A 17,525-nucleotide genomic window follows, 5' to 3' on the forward strand; every position below is an offset into this window, starting at 1 on the left:
AGGGGGGTTCTTACTGGGCGGCATGTGGGCCAAATATACAAGGAAAGGTTTCACTCCGGCCCATAGAGTAAAATCAGCCAACAATCTTGCGCTGATCAGGCGCGTAGTCAAGAGGGGGTGACCTCTCCCCCCCCCCCCCCCCTTTGAGCATATTTTTTTATGATATCGCTAGTAATTTCAAAAAAGAAGATGCTAAGATGCAACTTACAAGACCTGGGAAGTACCATTTCCAGCGATCTGCAGGGAGGCATTCTTGGCCACCATTTCTTTTACGCTTCCAGCAAACTTATGGTGGCGCTACGCTTAGATAGTTTGCCTATATAGGCTTCGCCCCTCCCTTTTTGCGCGCCTGGCGCTGATCCGGATATTCGCATCCTTCAGACCTTGAACACCGTTCTTAACTAGACATTGCTCAAACTGTAGCTAAAGTGAGATGTTGGGTCTCTCTGGCCCTTTGTTCCAACCAATGTTTTGCCCTTGTTATATCGTAGAAAGTTAATTGAGAGCCCCTGGCGTAAAACAAGCAAGCATACACTGTGCCGTCCACACAAGGTTCACAAACTCGCTAACAGAAGGCGTAGATACACTATATGTATCATGTATGTATCATTCTGTCTTTTACCAGTTTCCGAACTACACGATAGATCGTTGATGGTACATTACTCAATTACTGCAGTATACTGTTCATTTAATTAGCTGGAATCAATTTCATTGTAAGTCAAAACTACGAATTAGTCATTAATTTTTCATTTATGATATTGGTCATTGATTGCGCAAATTTTAACACTTTTAATACAAATCAAATCTTCACACTACATCCTATTCATCCTGCATGTGTGAATGTATAGTGGGCTGGAGAGACTGTAAGGAAAAATGCCTACACCTATCCTGAACCCCACCCCCCACCCCCGCCCTCCTCGCCATTCTCACCTCTACCGGGTTTCACTTTGTAGCTAAAGAGTCTAGTTCAAAGGATTTGCGATTTGTGATCGAAAAATAAAGACACAAATCAAATTAGTCATATTTTCATTTCACTTCATAGATACGAATTCTGAGCTTGATTAAACCTGTACCATAGAAACGTCTTCCTTCGCCACCAAAAACGGTGTTTATTTATAGCCCCATGATGTAATAGCCTGGAGAGTAAGACTTTTCGGCCTTTTGGCTAAGATCATGTGTAGTATCTGTTCCCTTTCGAGGGAATGGTGATGTACACCCGACGATGATCACACAGTCACAGTCCCGATGCAAGGGGACTGGGATTGAGAGCGGATCAGTCGTTCTGTAGTTTGGTTCTCGTGCCCAGGTTCTTCCCTGGGCGACTTTTCCTTAAAAAAAGTAATAGTCTGGAGAGTAAGACACAGTAAAACCTAAGGTTTATTGGTGGATAAACCCGGTTTATTAGTTGATAATCCAGGTTAATCATCCGAGGATCCAGGTTTATCGGCCGAAAACCTGGATTCTCCAGTCGACCACAAATGTGGGAAAAACCCGCAAGGGCTTATGGATTACAACTTACACGTCGGGTGGCTTCCAATTCAATATTTTAACTCAAATTTGGAATCTTTTCAATTTAGAAGTCATTTCAGATGGGAAAACCGTAGATTGTTCTTGGATGAAAAACCCACCTTACTATGACCCGGCCGGGAATCGAACCCCGAACCTCCCGATTGCTAAGCCTCATTGCTTCATATGCGACCGCCTTTATCCACTCGGCCACAGCACCGGTATTATCGTCTGATAAACCTGGTTTATCAAAATTATTTTGATAAATATGGATTCTCGACTGACAATCCAGGATTATCGGCGACAATCCAGGACTATCGTTCGATAAACCTGCAGATTATCAACCTTCAAACCGGGGTTTTCGATTTGTTGGGCATTTGGGTTGTCATAACTTTTAGCCCGCAATCACAATATACGACAATGAGTCAGTCTGAAAAGAAACAAACACCAACCTTTATTGTGAAAAACAACCCTTACCGATTCATGAGTATGAACAAGGGGAACCACCGCGTTAATCAGAAAATATGCAAATATGCACATACAAGCAAAAGTGCTTGTTCAAACGTATTTGGTGACGAAGTTTACCTTCGACCCGACCACGTATATAAGAAAACAAGTATACAGCGGCTTTTATTCACTTTTAAAACTAGACACATTTATGTTTCATAGGCCTTGTCAAAGGATATGTCTATGTACGTCAGGCTGCCATGAGTTGATTTATTAACTAATAAAATAAATCAAAAGTGACATTTGAAAGTTGAAAGTTTCCATCCAATGAGGAGTCAAGAACGACGAAACGTAGAATATTTTGTACAGTTTTGAAACTAATATTTATATTCAGCATTTTCTCCAACCAATGATAATCCGTTCTCACTAAAAAAAATTTTATTTTATTTTTTATAATTCTTACATCATCACATCAAGCAGGGGTTCGAGCGCATTCAAGATACTAATTTCGATTCCAAATGACTGACTTTTCGAAACCTCAGTATAGGACACGTGTTGTTCAATTTGAATGATGTGGTCAAATGATGGGGTGGTGATGCTTATAGGCTGTCCGGCATATTTGGTTGTTTTCTTCTTTGCCTGCCAGATACGACGTTTTGTTTGTTGAGGGAGAGGGTGGGGGGGGGGGGTTAAACCTTACATTTCCTAATAGCTCACGTAAATGAAATGTTTGACACCCAAAGGTAAAGGAGAGTTATTAATTGTTCCGTTCCTTGAATTTTAAATCTTTTATTAGAAACATATAGGTTCATGGACGTAGCTACAGGGGTGTGGGGCCCACCCCACCCCCACCCCACCCTACCCCACCAGTTGAATCTTCATTAGCTGGAAAATGGGTTTCCAGCGATCTGGGAGGCATTTTTTCGGCCAAAATTGTCTTGTACGCTTCGCGCCAACTCATAGTGGCGCTACCCTTAGATAGTTTCCAATGCCGAATCTACGGCTCTGATAATTTGCCTACAGGTTCGCCCCTCAAATTCCTCGCTACGCGCCTGTGTCGGACTCTGACCAAGTCGTGTCTTATGTAATCATAATTGGAAAAAATGAGTGATTCCAAATAATAATTTATAATGATATATCCAAGATCATTTAGTTACCCTAAAATATATAGAGAGAATTATTATTAACTATAAGGTAAATCCAATACAGACCGTTTTGCTAAGACGATAACTTCAGTTATAGTGAATCTAGGCCCGTGAGCTCCATACACGGTTTGTGAGTTCACCTTGCATGTTGGGTACAAAAAGCCTATTTTTTGGGGGGTTTTTTTGGAGGTCAAGTGTGAACAAATTTTAACAGATGTCATTGTCTAAGTACTTTTCTAAATACGATAACTAAATTAGAAAACGTAAAGCTTGAATAAAATTTGATGTGTGGGTTCTCCGTATGGACTTGCATTTGTTTGTTATAGCTGTGACCATAGGTCCGATTGAGGTCAACAACGGAGGTCAAAGTCTGCAAATATGCTAATCACAATCATTCCAAAATGGAAACATTGAAATGAAATTCATACTTGGTATTATGTAGATCTACCTAGTAAGTACAAGTAAACATTGCGCACATGTAAGACTTATATTCATTGTTTTCATAGGACTCTTTGCCGAGGAATTACCAAGCCATGTTTTGCTTTCTGGTTTAAACCGCCCAAAACTGTCCCCATTATAAATCGACTGTCAGATATACTTTGACAAAAACACGAAGTAGGTTATGGAAGGCCAACTCATTAAGTCGAAATGTTGTTCTAAAGGAGAAATATGACACACTCTACCTTCCTGTTTTTCCTGCCAAGCAAATCCGGTAGATGACCTTAGACTACAAATTTTATTTTAATTCAGGTCAAATTTGCAACATTTGTCACGTGTAATTGAATCTTATAACCATGTCGAGATTGAATCTCAAATACAATTCTACATTAATAATTGTACTCTTCACGGTCATGAAATTGTAATCATCGGAGATATCTTTATTCCATTGCACTCGAGGGGTAAACCAAAACAACATCTATGAATGCACTTTTTGTTCAACCTAACCGTATATATATTGTTGCTTTATTTCAATTAGGCAGGTTCCTGCGGACGTCTTTATAAGTAGAGCGAACTCTCCTGATATATACGTGAATACGCATTTATGGATAACCTTAGTCAGAAATTTCATGCTGAGGAGAAATAATAATAATTTTTTTGCTTAAGAAACGTCCTTTTGAATATTACAAGTTAATCAAACAAAGCGGCTGGTCTACGTAGTCTAGCACGCACACATCGTTAGGTAAATCACTTACCATGAAGCGAGTGACAAAGACACAATAGTATAACGCAAAAGTTGAGTTATCAGAATTTATAAAGCAATGGACTAGTATTAGCTTCACACCTAAACTTGACACCCGACATTATCGTCAATTTAACATCCATACAATAGTTATTTTGTAAGTTATAATGATATATATCGGTATCACCATTTGATAGCGAGAGTTGGTTTAGAACTATGACTAGCAATAACATTGACCTTTTCTGTTGCCCTATGTGATATATAGTACCGTTACGAGTCTGAATCTTCAGTGGCGCAAGTCACAACTGTCTAAATTAGGTAATAAGCTGATCATATCTGCTGAGAAATTTATTGTGCATTGATTTACATTGTACTTCTCCTCTTCTCCTTCTCCTTCTCATTCTCCTTCTCCTTCTCCTACTCTTTCTCCCATCTCCATCTCCTTCCCCTTCTCCTCCTTCGAAATAACTTGCGTTGATACCGCCGTAAAATTAAAATATATATAAACTGAATTTACTTGAAGCTAGCGAACAGGGTCAACGCCCCCAATTAGCAAAATTAGTTCATAAATAAACCGAATTTAAGCTGGCGAACGTTGTACAGTAGTTCTATTAGGCAGTTTTTTTAGAGTATTCAAAATCATACGAAGTTTTATATGGTGGAGTATAAGCATCGCGAGATACAATTTCTCAAAGTGGCAAGGAAAACGTGGTAAATATGACTGATAAATTTGTAAGGTCATTCACAATCACAGGAATATACGAATAGGTAAATTAGAGTGCGACAGTCGGAATTCCGACTGTCGCACTCCAATTTTCCAACTATCGTCAGTTTTACCAAGTTAGGGGGGGGGATGAGACACCCCCACACCCCCCTCTAGCGACGTCCCGGAGTTAATTATCATCTGTAATCGAATATAGTTGAACGAAAAAATAAAACGAAAACAAACTGCTTTAGTAGTTGATGCTGTCTATTGCTGAAGCTTAAAAGTGCCATCAACATAAGGAAAACTTTGCCCAATAAGTTGACATTTTTTAGTAAATTGTTTAGATAACAAGATAATATCTTATCAAAAATCAGAAAATGTTGGATTGCTCAGTTGCTTTAACTTAGCAATCGAACAATTTTCTGCAAAATGTTTAATTGACATCTTATCATATCTCGTCAATTCAACATTTTTCTGTAAAATGTTCAATTGTTCACTTCATTTCAACTGAGCAATTGAACAATTTTCTGCAAAATGTTAAATGGACAACTTATCGTATCTCGTCAATTCAACATTTTCTGCAAATATTAACTTCTTCACTCAATTCCAATTGAAAAATTTTCTGCAAAATGGCGTATCTCGTCAATTCAACATTTTGCTGAAAAGGGCATCGAATTGAACTCGGACGTTTGTTACTCGAATGTGTAAACAAACTGCTTTAGTAGTTGATACTGTCTACGGAAATGCTTTAAACATGAAAGAATGTCCTTAACGGGGATGTTCTACCAGGTCACTGACAGTTATACTTCGTTTATGATAAGTTCAATCTAGTCGGGATTAATATCAGTTTGTCCACGAAATTATTTACAAGCGCGAGCATATCACATGATGAACCTCTGTTAAAGCATGGAGCTATTAAAGAAAATAGCGAGTCCATGGATAAAGTAAGATTTTTTTTGTTTCTGGCAGAAAGAGTTAACTCAGTATGCAAAACATCTCCTTATAGCAATAACTTATTCAGAATGATTCAAAAAACAAATATTGTGGATCTTCAGTTCTACAAGTGTCAAATTGTCATACGATAGAATATCCATTGAAATGGTTTTAAAAAATAAAGCATCTGTATAGTTACAATTTTTTTTACTTTTAAATGATATTGAGATCACATTATATTTATAGAGCAGTTTTCCCGTTACCTGACTTTGTATTTGCATATTTAATTAGCTGAAAGGGTGCATGGTTAATGAGACAGTTGTGTCTTAATTTGATTAATTTTTCTGGTTCTTATTCTTCCTGTTTTTGGGCGGACCAAGCTTTTTTTATATTTATAGTGTACCAACTACGGCCCGGCGGGCGGCTATAATTGGAACCCTCTTCTAATTGGCAGGCCAATACTTAATGTTAAAATATAATTACTTGTCATTAATGTTCATGAATTTTAATTTGGCATTTTTGTTTTCGAGACGATACAAACTTAAAAGGTTTGGCAAATATTTTACCCAAAATTGGGTACGTAAATATCTAACCAAAGTTAGGTAAAGCTTTCTTCTATAATATATCCAATTAAATTTAGTTACCAAAAAGTGATAATTTGGTCACTAGTTGTCTGCATAGTATAACATATTTTGGAGGCGAAATCGCTGGTACTGGTTTTTCAAAGACAAATAATACATTCTCTCAGGTAGAACAAACCTTAAACTTCTACGAAATGATTTACCGGTACATATATACTAATTCGTGAAAGTAAGGTGGTCTCTCTAAATCCATTACCCTCACTGGATAGCTGGCACTTTTGTAACTCATGCCCCCTTCCATTTTCTGTATCAGAGCCTTGTAGAGTATTTAGCTGTGAGAGCTTAAAGTTTTCGCCACTTGTAAAGAAGGCCTCTTCACTCACCAGTAAAACAATGTTCTTACGCTGCTGTTAAAACGCCTAAGTGGTCTTTCAATAACCCCAGTGTCCCCAATTATCACACCGAGTGTAAAGTCCCATGTGCGACATATATAAGCCATAACAAATCAGATCCAATTTGATCCAATTTAGACAAGGACATTTTTTTCTGCTGTATGTTGCTTCTCGGCACACTTTAAGGAGAACACTCGAGCGGATTGATATTGCTCAAAATATAGAGTAAGACGCCTTCAGAAGGAGGTGTTGTAAACATTAAGTTATGCTATGCCGAATTGTTTTCAAACTAATAAATGACCATGGGATGTTCCTCCCTCCCCTTCCATCCCCTCACCCCACCCCCCAACCCCAAAAAGGAAGAAAGAAAGAGGTGTTATAAACATTGAGTTATGCTATGCCGAATTGGTCTCAAACTAATAAATGACCAATGGATGTTTCTCCTTCCCCTTCCCTTCTCCTCAAAACTTACCCAACCGAACCCCAAAATAAATATCTATAGATATATATCTATATGTAGAGCGGGAGGCCCGGGTTCGAACCCCGGTGAAGGCTGGAAGTTTTTCCACTGTTCTTGATTTTCCAACTCATTACGATATTCAGTTATATATTTTCATTTGCCTTTGTCGTTTACCTCCATTTCATTAACATAAAGTCTGTTCAAAGTATCTCTTTCGAGATCCGGCAGTAATCACTAATAATTTCGAGTTGGTTAGCAACATGTTTGATCTCTAGAGTAAGGCAAAATATGTCACCAAAAACAGAACCAGTATTATTCGATACAGGTGACAAACGCCTACAGTGGAATTACGACCTTCCTTACCGGTTTCGAACCTCTGGACAATCAGCGTCCATAGCCTAGTGGTTATGGTGTCCACGTACAGAGCGGGAGGCCCGGGTTCGAATCCCGGTGGAGGCTGGAAGTTTATTCACTGTTCTTGATTTTCCAACTCATTACGATTTCAATTATATATATATATATATATATATATATATATATATATATATATATATATATATATATATATATATGGTGTGTGTGGGTGCGTGTGTGTGTGTGTGTTCCATTCCATTGCCTTGGTTACAGTGGTACAACATATGAAATAATTGCCACAAGAAAAACAAAAACAAAAATGGCCAGTTTTCGTGACAACCTGCTGATGTTTAATTTTACCACGAATGTAAATTCGATGACTTGATTGCGTGCATAGGTAGTCGGACTCTGTAATATTTCCAGCACATAAAAGGCGTAATCGGTTTGGCTGATAGATATACGATTGCACTCTCCTTATTTATTTGTCGATAAAAGTACATTTCCTATTGTGACATCTGTTAATGCGATTTATGTACAGGAATACTGCCATATTATACACTGGAATTTCCATTATGTTTGCTACCACTTGTGTTTCATTCCTTACATTGGAAACGGTTTGGGCAGGTTCCTGTTATTCTTTCTTTCTTTCTATTTCCTTCTTATTTTGTTGTATTGCAAGCAATGACTCGAATCATAATTGTTATTATGTGCAGAGAAAAGTTTTATGTCAACTCACAATGGCAATGACCACGCTAGTCCGAGAATACTGAGCAACACTTTATACAACAATATATCCACAATGAGTAACTTCATGTAGGCCATGAGTACGGTATATCGGTATATACGGTATTTACGGTATATGCGGTATATACGGAGTATGCGGTATATCTACACCGTGATGAGAGATGAAGAAGATGGGAATTGACCCAGTCCTTACCCCCACCACCCCCATAACTTCCTGTCCCCATCACATCTTCCATAAACCTACGTAAAAAAAAAGTAATGCAGTATTTTAGCCTATGGCGCTCGAAAAATTCGCATATTTGATTTCTAGGGTTAAAGGGACACACTTAAAAGTGATTTAAGAAGCAGATACGGATACAAGTTGTATTTTAAGTGTGTAGGTTGCGGACCTGCTCGGAGCGGAGAAGTAGTAGACAATCCTGTTTTCAGCATAACCTTTTCCCTCCTTACCCCTATCCCATGTCCGTGTAAAGCCATTCTCAATAATAGGTTACTACCTTCTAAAGTAGAATGGGTACATACTTTACCCAGCACTGGGTACCATATCAGTCCAACCGAATTTGTACCATTTGGACGATAGTTTAACCAATTCAATTGCCAAAAAAAAGTTATAGGTTAATCATAATTATCTGTATTTTCCTTTCTGTTGTGGCGAAAGGTTACCCCAAATTTGGTTGGAAAAAATACTTACCCATGCAGTGTTAAGTAAAATATTTGCCCAACTTTGAACATAGTTCAAAATTTGTTTGATTTATTTCATTTACACAAGAGAGCACTCCTTGCTGACATCCAATACCATTTGTACTTGACATTTTCTTATATGAATGATCTGTGTGTTAGACTTAATTGTCCAGCCACTTAAATTGATGGGCCTCGGACGTTTAAAGGGTCTTTCCCATACAACCTCGACAGATGGGAGTGTTGAGTAATGGTTTATAACAAATCAAAAAAGTATGGAATAGCCTATGCATGTACATCCACCATAATGTTACAAGAGTAACGTCAAATATTGTAGACGTATACCACTATACTACAGAAGTGGTCAATGTTGATAAGCATTTACAGAGGGGGGGGGGGGGCGGGGGTGTGGAGGTCGAGGATTGAAAAACAAGGACGTGGTGGGAGCATGGGAGTACATCCAACACCCCCTGAAACCGCGCATGCTTATGAAAATGTATCTCGTGTAATTCGCTTACAGCGGCATGGTCACATAAACCGACAAAATTTTCAATCAAACAGTCAAAGTCTGCATACAACCGACTTGGGTAACATAAAATCCACAGTTGTTTAGGAGAGTCAAAGGTCACATGAACTTTGACTGTCAAGATCATTTACACAGCGGTAGCCGTCCGTACGTCGGTCTTTACGTCTGTGTTTTCGTGAAGAGCAACTTAACAAAACCGTCATAAATCAACTTTATTAAAGGTTACCAGTACTTCCCCATGTAATAAAAAATAAAATATATATATATATATATTAATTTTCCGATAATAGACAGCCATTCAAATTTCAAATAGCATTTTAATGCCATTTTAAAGATGGTTATCCACACTGAGACATTTTAGCACTCCGCACTGTCTGTCGAAAAGTAACCTACAGGAAAGTGCCCGTACTTTTCACAAAATTTTACTCAATTTATAGCGTCCAACAAATTGGGGAATAAAATTGATGACCTTTTAAGTCCAAACATATCCAACGGACACAATTAACTGTCAAACGGTTCAACAGTGAAACGTGAAATTAAATATATAAATGGTTATCATTGATACAGACAAACGGTCAGGAAGAATTGACATATTATGCAATGATATATAATACCTGCCAAGTTCATGAAAAACCGACCAAGCCGAGCAAAGCCGCAACAGATCATGTTATCGTAATATATGATTATACGTTCATTCATAGTAAAGATTCCTAAATCCTATTGGTCCATTCAGGTCAGCTGACCGTGGTTAATCCTGTGAGTAACGCACGGTAAAATTACGGGGCATCACTTTAATAAATCTGTGGTTATATGTGACCAAAAATGTTTTGTTTTATGATTTTTCCCCCACACAAATGGTAGTGTATGAATGAACGGGATTAATCAACGGTCTAGCGTGCGTTACTCACATGATTAATGCACTCCAGGTGTTAATGCTATCGCTGGATGCACTCGGGCTCCGCCCTCGTGCATCGCTTGCATTATCCCCCGATCGTGCATTAATCCTGTGAGTAACGCACGCTAGACCGTTGATTAACCCCTTATTTAAATTCCTCTAACTCGTTGTCTTCTTGTAAACTGTAACTTGTTAACTCGTAGACTTTCGGTAAATAACACATTTCAATTTTTCACATAAACAAACAGAAAGTGATTTATTTATGTATGATTTATTATACTTGCCTATTATTGTTCGTACTTCGATATCAATAATGTTCTATAATTCAAAAATGTCATATCATAGCACGTAACATGACTACAAATGGCTTCCGCATACATCATCTCATTTCCACGGAGACTATACCCTCACGGAAGTGCTCTATCAGTGTTCTAATCACACTGTTGTATGATTCCTTCGTTCTGGTTAGCTATATTTCCTTCTGCCATTGCCAACGCTATAATGATTTAGTATGAATCTATACCTGTGGTTCTCGATCGATGATAAATCATTTAATGAGTTTTGCGTAAATAAATTTGTGTAGTTGTTCGTCTTCGTTAATTCTTCAGCTTCCTGTTATCAGTCCGTATGTTAATGCTGACGCTATAAATACACGGTAGCATATAGATTCCCACGCAGACGAAACCAGTACTTGGATTAAAGAAAGGTTTAAAAAACTCCTTCGCGGAGCAACCGAACCAAAACAAAAACATTCCACAAAAGTGCAGCTTGTTCAGAGATCAAGCGAGGGTTATAGACTTAATGCACGGTAGTAACTGCATAATGTTACCTCACAACCTTATCCCGAATCGAACGCCATTGCTTATTTTGCGTCCCGTGTTGCCGGAGTTACCAACAACGAACGTTGACAATTCTCACACCATGAATGCAGTATCATATATGATCAACAAAGTTTCACCATCAATTTCATATATTTTGTTTAGTTTCAATCACAAATCCAATTTGTATACGTGTTTAAGGCTAACTTTCCTTCTTTATCGAAAATGAATATTTCAATAGCACCAATAGTCGTTCGATCCCACTCTGTTAGTTACACTTGATAATTCATGTGCGTGCACCCTTTAAAGACAAAAAGCAGAAATAACAACAAATATATTGGTATAAGCGCAGCGTTACACACTCCCCTGCTTTAAAATTGTGTCCTTTACGTTCTCGGGGAGAGCAATGTCTTATGAATCCATTTCTACTTCATTGTCCGCAGATGAGAGTTTCCTTTTCTTTTTGCGACGTCTACGCGTCGCTGAAGTCCGTTCCGATGGCATCGGTTCTTCTATTCTCTGTTTATCGCGTGTTTTATTCGTCTTCTTTTTCCCAATTTTATTAGCAGATTTCGCTACTTGACCTGCAAAAGCATAGAGAACGAGATCAACGTCATAGGTCATCAGTATTGACCCAAAACATTTTGTATGTTAAAAATTGCTGAAGGTTTTCAAAATTAAATTTCTTGGTGTTTTTTTTCTTTCTACTTTTCACTTTTTCTTCTCAGTTCTTATGTTATTATTTTTCTTCTACGAAGGCATTTGATAAATATTGTGTTCTTTCCAGAAATGGTTAAATTTAGCTAAGCCATGTAGTAAGACAACTTAATAATTAATTACAACAATAATATACATATATGCATATATTCTTGGGGGGGGGGGTGGTGGGGATGAAATGTCTAAACACCGGCGTCACATGAATGCAAAATAACGATCAATCAATCAATCAGAAGACATTTATATAGTGCCAAAGAAAGACAGAATTGTTCAAATGCGCTAAGAACGCTATTCACACCCCAAAGAGTGTACCACAGCGTGTACCACTTAGCTCTGGTCATTGGTAACTTGGCAAACCTTCACACCAAAGTGTGCACAACTCAATCATTCTCTCACGGGGCACCACAGTGCACCACAGCCACGTGTCCCCCGGGGAGCGATTTTTTTTTCCCAAACAGGTTTACCTATGAGCGTGAAATTCTGCCTCCTGATTGGTTCAGAGGTATACGCATCATGAATATTCATGTCTGAGCTGCAAAGATACTAGTAGTATTACGTATGCGCGTGACACAAGTCGAAGCTGCTCATAGCAGTGCATGCATGCATACTCATTGCGTGTGTCTATTGTGTATTCTTGACAGCTAGTGTGTGCATTTGTTGCTTATGTGTTTGTAAATACATGAGGGTAGGTGGGTGTGTGTTTAGAGAGAGGGAGAGGGGGGGGGTAGGGAGGTGGGTGGAGAAAGAGAGAGAGAAAGAGAGTGTTTGTATGTATTTAGCCTTTGTGTGAAATTGGAATATTAGTGTGTGTACTGTAAGTGAACCCTTTGTCAGAAAATCTGCAGTGTAAAAAATAGATGTGGAAAACTATACAAACCAAACATGCACCAAAACAACCAGAAATGTTCACAAACACACATACATCCCCCCCCCCCTTTCTCCCAATAAAAATCCCCTCACACCACAGCTCACATACATTTTGTACACCCAAAATGGCTAGCGAAACTGAAGTCCACGCGCTTACGTTATACATATACTAGGCATTTGCAGCTCAGCCACAGTGCTGTGAGCTCAGCTCATGAATATTCATGGTGCGTATACCTCTGAACCAATCAGGAGGCAGGATTTTACGCTCATAGGTAAACCTGTTTGGGAAAAAAATTCGCCCCGGGAACTTCCCACAGGGTGCAGCCACAAACCGGCGCGCGCAACTATATTTACAAGTTACCTCGCAAGTCCCCATTTATACACACCTGGTTGAAGAGAGGCAAATGGAGATAAAGTGCCTTGCCCAAGGACACAACACAATGATCTGGCCAGGACTCGAACCTGTAATCCTTAGATCACAAGTCCACTGCCTTAAACACTTGAACACAACGCCCACCTATACAGTTCAGATTGTGTCCGTCAAGGGACAGTCTGCTTATAGATACTAAATCAGTTACAATTCAATACCTGGACAGTAGCGAACACTCATTCGACATTTCCGTTCTTCCGACAAATCAGGACAGGGGGTTCCCCCTGGGGAGGGGTGAGTTAAAATTTCACGTATTCTGATCTCTGTTCCATACTTGTAGCCGCACGTTCTGCTATTCTTGGTACAAGGTCCCCATGGAGTCCAGCTAGCAACCGTACAGTCAACTGGAAAGAAATTCCAAAGAGGAGGTCAGTGTAAAGATGGGGCAAAATATGTCGTGTTGTCAGAGGAGACAGGGGGGGGGGGCTAAACCCCCGTTCACTGTCGACAAACAGAAAATGGTGAAAAGTATAATCCTAACGAATGAAGTTGACAGTTCTGGAATCTGGAGCAAAAAAAGTTGATTCGCAAAGAAAATCAAAACTACTGCAGTATGAAATATTTCCCGAAATGAAAATGAGGGCGATATTGAAGAAGTTAACATGTATAGACTCCAGATGTGTGACCTGATTAATACACTTTGGCTTCGGCTTTGAGTACGAATCTAACCCGTAATCGTAATTACGGACTTTGCGATCCGCGTTATAGTCATTGCCGAATTTGCAATCGGCGGTCCCCCTCACAATTTTGCAAAGCCGGGAAGAGTGAGTCCATAGTTTTCCCAAGAAACCAAAGAGTGAACGACTGGTATTATCCGATCCCTTTTGCTTGAAGACTCTGCAAGCAGTTAGGGTAAAGGGTATCAAAATGTTTTTAAATAACTAAATATTTGAAAATGGTTTGATGAGAATGACAGCCCAGCATAGGCGTAGGAGCCCAATTTGATTTTGGGGGGGGGGGCAGTAACGACCAGCCCGAAAAATATAACCAAAATATTTCGCATTTCGCGCGCTCCGCATGTTAATGTGCATATCATTGTAGGCATGCATCGATTATTACATCGCATGCCAATAACATACAATCATTTTCCGTCTTATATTATACCCTTCCATATTGGTAATAATTATTAGGAAGTCGTTACAATAATAATGATGATAATAATAATATCAGTATAATCATTGAATAACACATTGCAAATTATTTTTCTTTCAGTAGGTGCCCGAAAAATTCTCAGCATATTGCCCGAATTTCCACCAAATGTTTTGGTTGGGGGGGGGGGCTGCAGCCCCCAGCCCCCCGCCTCCTACGCCTATGCAGCCCAGCACAAACTGAGGATCAAGAGCTTCATATGTCATTACCTTTAGGTTTGCAAGCTGCGGTCCGAACATCTTCATACATATCAGGCGGGCAAGAGAGAACACAACCACCCTGGTGTGTAAGGTACGGTGTTTCGCAGAGGGCACAAAAGTTTTTATCGAAGCAAGTGTCACAATTCTGTATACGACATCCTGGGTATAGGGGTGGATAGAAGGAGAAGACGAATATCAGTAATTTAGTAATATATAGTAATTAATTATTTTAATATTGCAATTCTTCCAAAATCTGTTTATGATTTCTCTGGTCAAGGAGCCCTCTTTCAATTTCAATGGATGATGCCGGTTGTGACAAACAATATCATCGTTGGGTGTGTAGGCCTATACTAAATGAATTATGTCTATATGTTTCAATTGGTTTTATCATTTTAATATAATGATATTCCAAAAGAATGCTTCAGCATCCTCATAAACACGACAGGTGTAACAATAATTGTTATCCCCGATGTAGATAAGGTTTATACCTTAGCAAATATGGCCCGACCCGACAGGGGACAAAATATACTGCTACACCTGCAACTGATTGATTCGAAGAAATGGTTTCCGGGGGAACCACTTTTGTGTACTTGTGGTACGTTAAACCATGGAGGTACCTCCATGCTTAAACATAACAACAGCCTGTCCTGTGATAACAATATTATAAAGACCTCTCACTTCCATATTTCCATGGTAGACTAATATATACTAGAAATATATATAAACGTCGTGACGTCATGCATGGTATCATTTTCAATCAAATAATTTGTGAAATTCTTAACGATGTATATATCAGTAATTGTTCATTGTTTTTTTTCTCCTGTTAGGAACATATATTTCTTAAAATATTTACATATAACTGTAATTTTTGTATTCCTATTTTAAGTGACTGAAAAGTTTACTTTACAATATTTTCATTAACAAATATCTCCGTGTCGATTCTAACACTTACTTGAACATCGGTAATAATCGTCAGCTCTGTTGTGGTAGTAGCCTGTAGGACACGCATGCGTACATACTCCAATCTGTTTCATACCACTTCTGTATAGCAAAAAGTAATAGTGTGTCTTGCAGGCAAAACATCCGTTGTAGGTTGAACATGCTAAACACCCTTGAGTACAAGCTGAAATGAAAATAAATAGTAGCTTTTATATATATATATATATATATATATATATATATATATATATATATATATATATATATATATATATATATATATATATATATATATATTAGTTCCTGAATATGCAGTCCGTACGATATATAAACGTTCAATGTTTCAGCGGCGTAACTAAGAGGCCATGACGGGCATATCGTAACAGCCGGAGCAGTTTATCTACAACCCCCCCCCCCCCATCCCCATCCTCTTACATGACATGGATACACACGGAACGAGAACAATGTATCAATTTTCGATTACGGATGTTCTTCTCTGGTGAGAGTGTCTATATAGTTATTCACAACACATATTTTGTACATAATGCCAATTCAAAAAGCAAACTCCATTTAATATACATTTCTGGCATTGATTTTAGTTAAAAGTTTAAGATTCGATCAACGTGCAGCTTGTTTGTGACAATGTTGCTCTGTTCGGTGGAAAACTTGTTGTTTGAGTATAATATGAGAACGCTGTTTAGACATTTTCAGTTCAGTTGTCATTCTCGCATCACATGCATTATGATAATTTAAATCCGTTGGTAGGTGCCAGAAGAATTCATAACAATTTACAGAAATCTTAAACAAGAATGATTGAGCTATGTGTTTGTGCTAAAAATGCGCGCGCACACACAAACACACACAAACACACACACAAACATACAAATAGTCATTAATGAGCTTCAGTCACAATAATATTATCCCTTTAAATGCCAAATGTGTAATTGCAATGCGTCTATACCTATAGTATACCTATTTATCGAGAACATTACCGTATCGAATATTTGTTTTGTTTAGGATTTGGTTTCCCCGGGGAAATTGAGTAGATCGCATGCTTACAAACGTATAGGCCTACTTTTTAAAAGTGTCGGCGGTCACGTTGAGAAACAAATTAGTTACTCACTGACAAGAAAGTGCCACTGCTAAATGTTTTAAAAACAGGAAAATCTTCACCAGATGTCTACAAGTCGACTAATATTATCACTTTAAAAATCAGACATTCAACTAGTAAAATATCAATCAATTATCAAGCGAAACGTGACGAGCCTCGGGCCCTCATATGGACACAATCGTAACATAATTTACAAATTGTCCAAAACGTTAAAATAGCTCAACCGCAGGGTATGTTTCGTATTCGATAACGTGTACCCTTAGCCTATATCTGATGTTTCATATAATATCAATACAACATGTAAATATTAATATGAATATATATATATATATATATATATATATATATATATATATATATATATATATATAATATAACGAAAATCCACGTTTACTCCAAAAGAAAATATTATTAGAGAAAACCAGAGAAATAAGATATGACTCATAATTGACAAATAAGGAGTACGTTTTAGAAAATATATTGGAATTCTCGGTCCCCCTGGGACCTTCGTCAGCAATACTTGGCAGTCGAATGAGAAGTACAAAATGTGACACAATGAAAGTATGACGCTAGATAAGTGTAAGTTGCAATGATGGAATTAAAACCAAATAAACCATGACTATACAGGAAGCGGATTAAGGAGCAAAGAACGGATTACATATGCTTGTAGAACTGATAGTTGTTAAGGGGTCCCAAGTCTTTGTTGAGGCCGGTGATGTGAGACTTAATACGAAAGATCCAATCGAT

At 38.2% G+C, this 17,525-nt stretch overlaps 1 protein-coding gene across 4 annotated transcripts in view; it reads right to left on the minus strand.

The window, feature by feature from the left end:
• Positions 1–8,028: 8,028 nt before the first annotated feature.
• LOC139973200 (R-spondin-2-like) overlaps positions 8,029–17,525 on the minus strand; it is a 40,586-nt gene continuing 31,089 nt past the window's right edge. For all 4 annotated transcript variants that reach the window (XM_071979703.1, XM_071979706.1, XM_071979704.1 and 1 more), the window contains exons 3-6: positions 15,681–15,851; positions 14,738–14,887; positions 13,538–13,723; positions 8,029–11,949 (exon numbers count right to left, since the gene is read on the minus strand). In XM_071979703.1, coding sequence (XP_071835804.1) covers positions 11,777–11,949; positions 13,538–13,723; positions 14,738–14,887; positions 15,681–15,851 — 680 coding nt within the window. In that variant the 3' untranslated portion in view covers positions 8,029–11,776. The remainder of the gene's footprint in view (positions 11,950–13,537; positions 13,724–14,737; positions 14,888–15,680; positions 15,852–17,525) is intronic.

This window comes from Apostichopus japonicus, chromosome 9 (genome assembly GCF_037975245.1).
Source record: "Apostichopus japonicus isolate 1M-3 chromosome 9, ASM3797524v1, whole genome shotgun sequence".
Lineage (NCBI taxonomy): Eukaryota > Metazoa > Echinodermata > Holothuroidea > Aspidochirotida > Stichopodidae > Apostichopus > Apostichopus japonicus.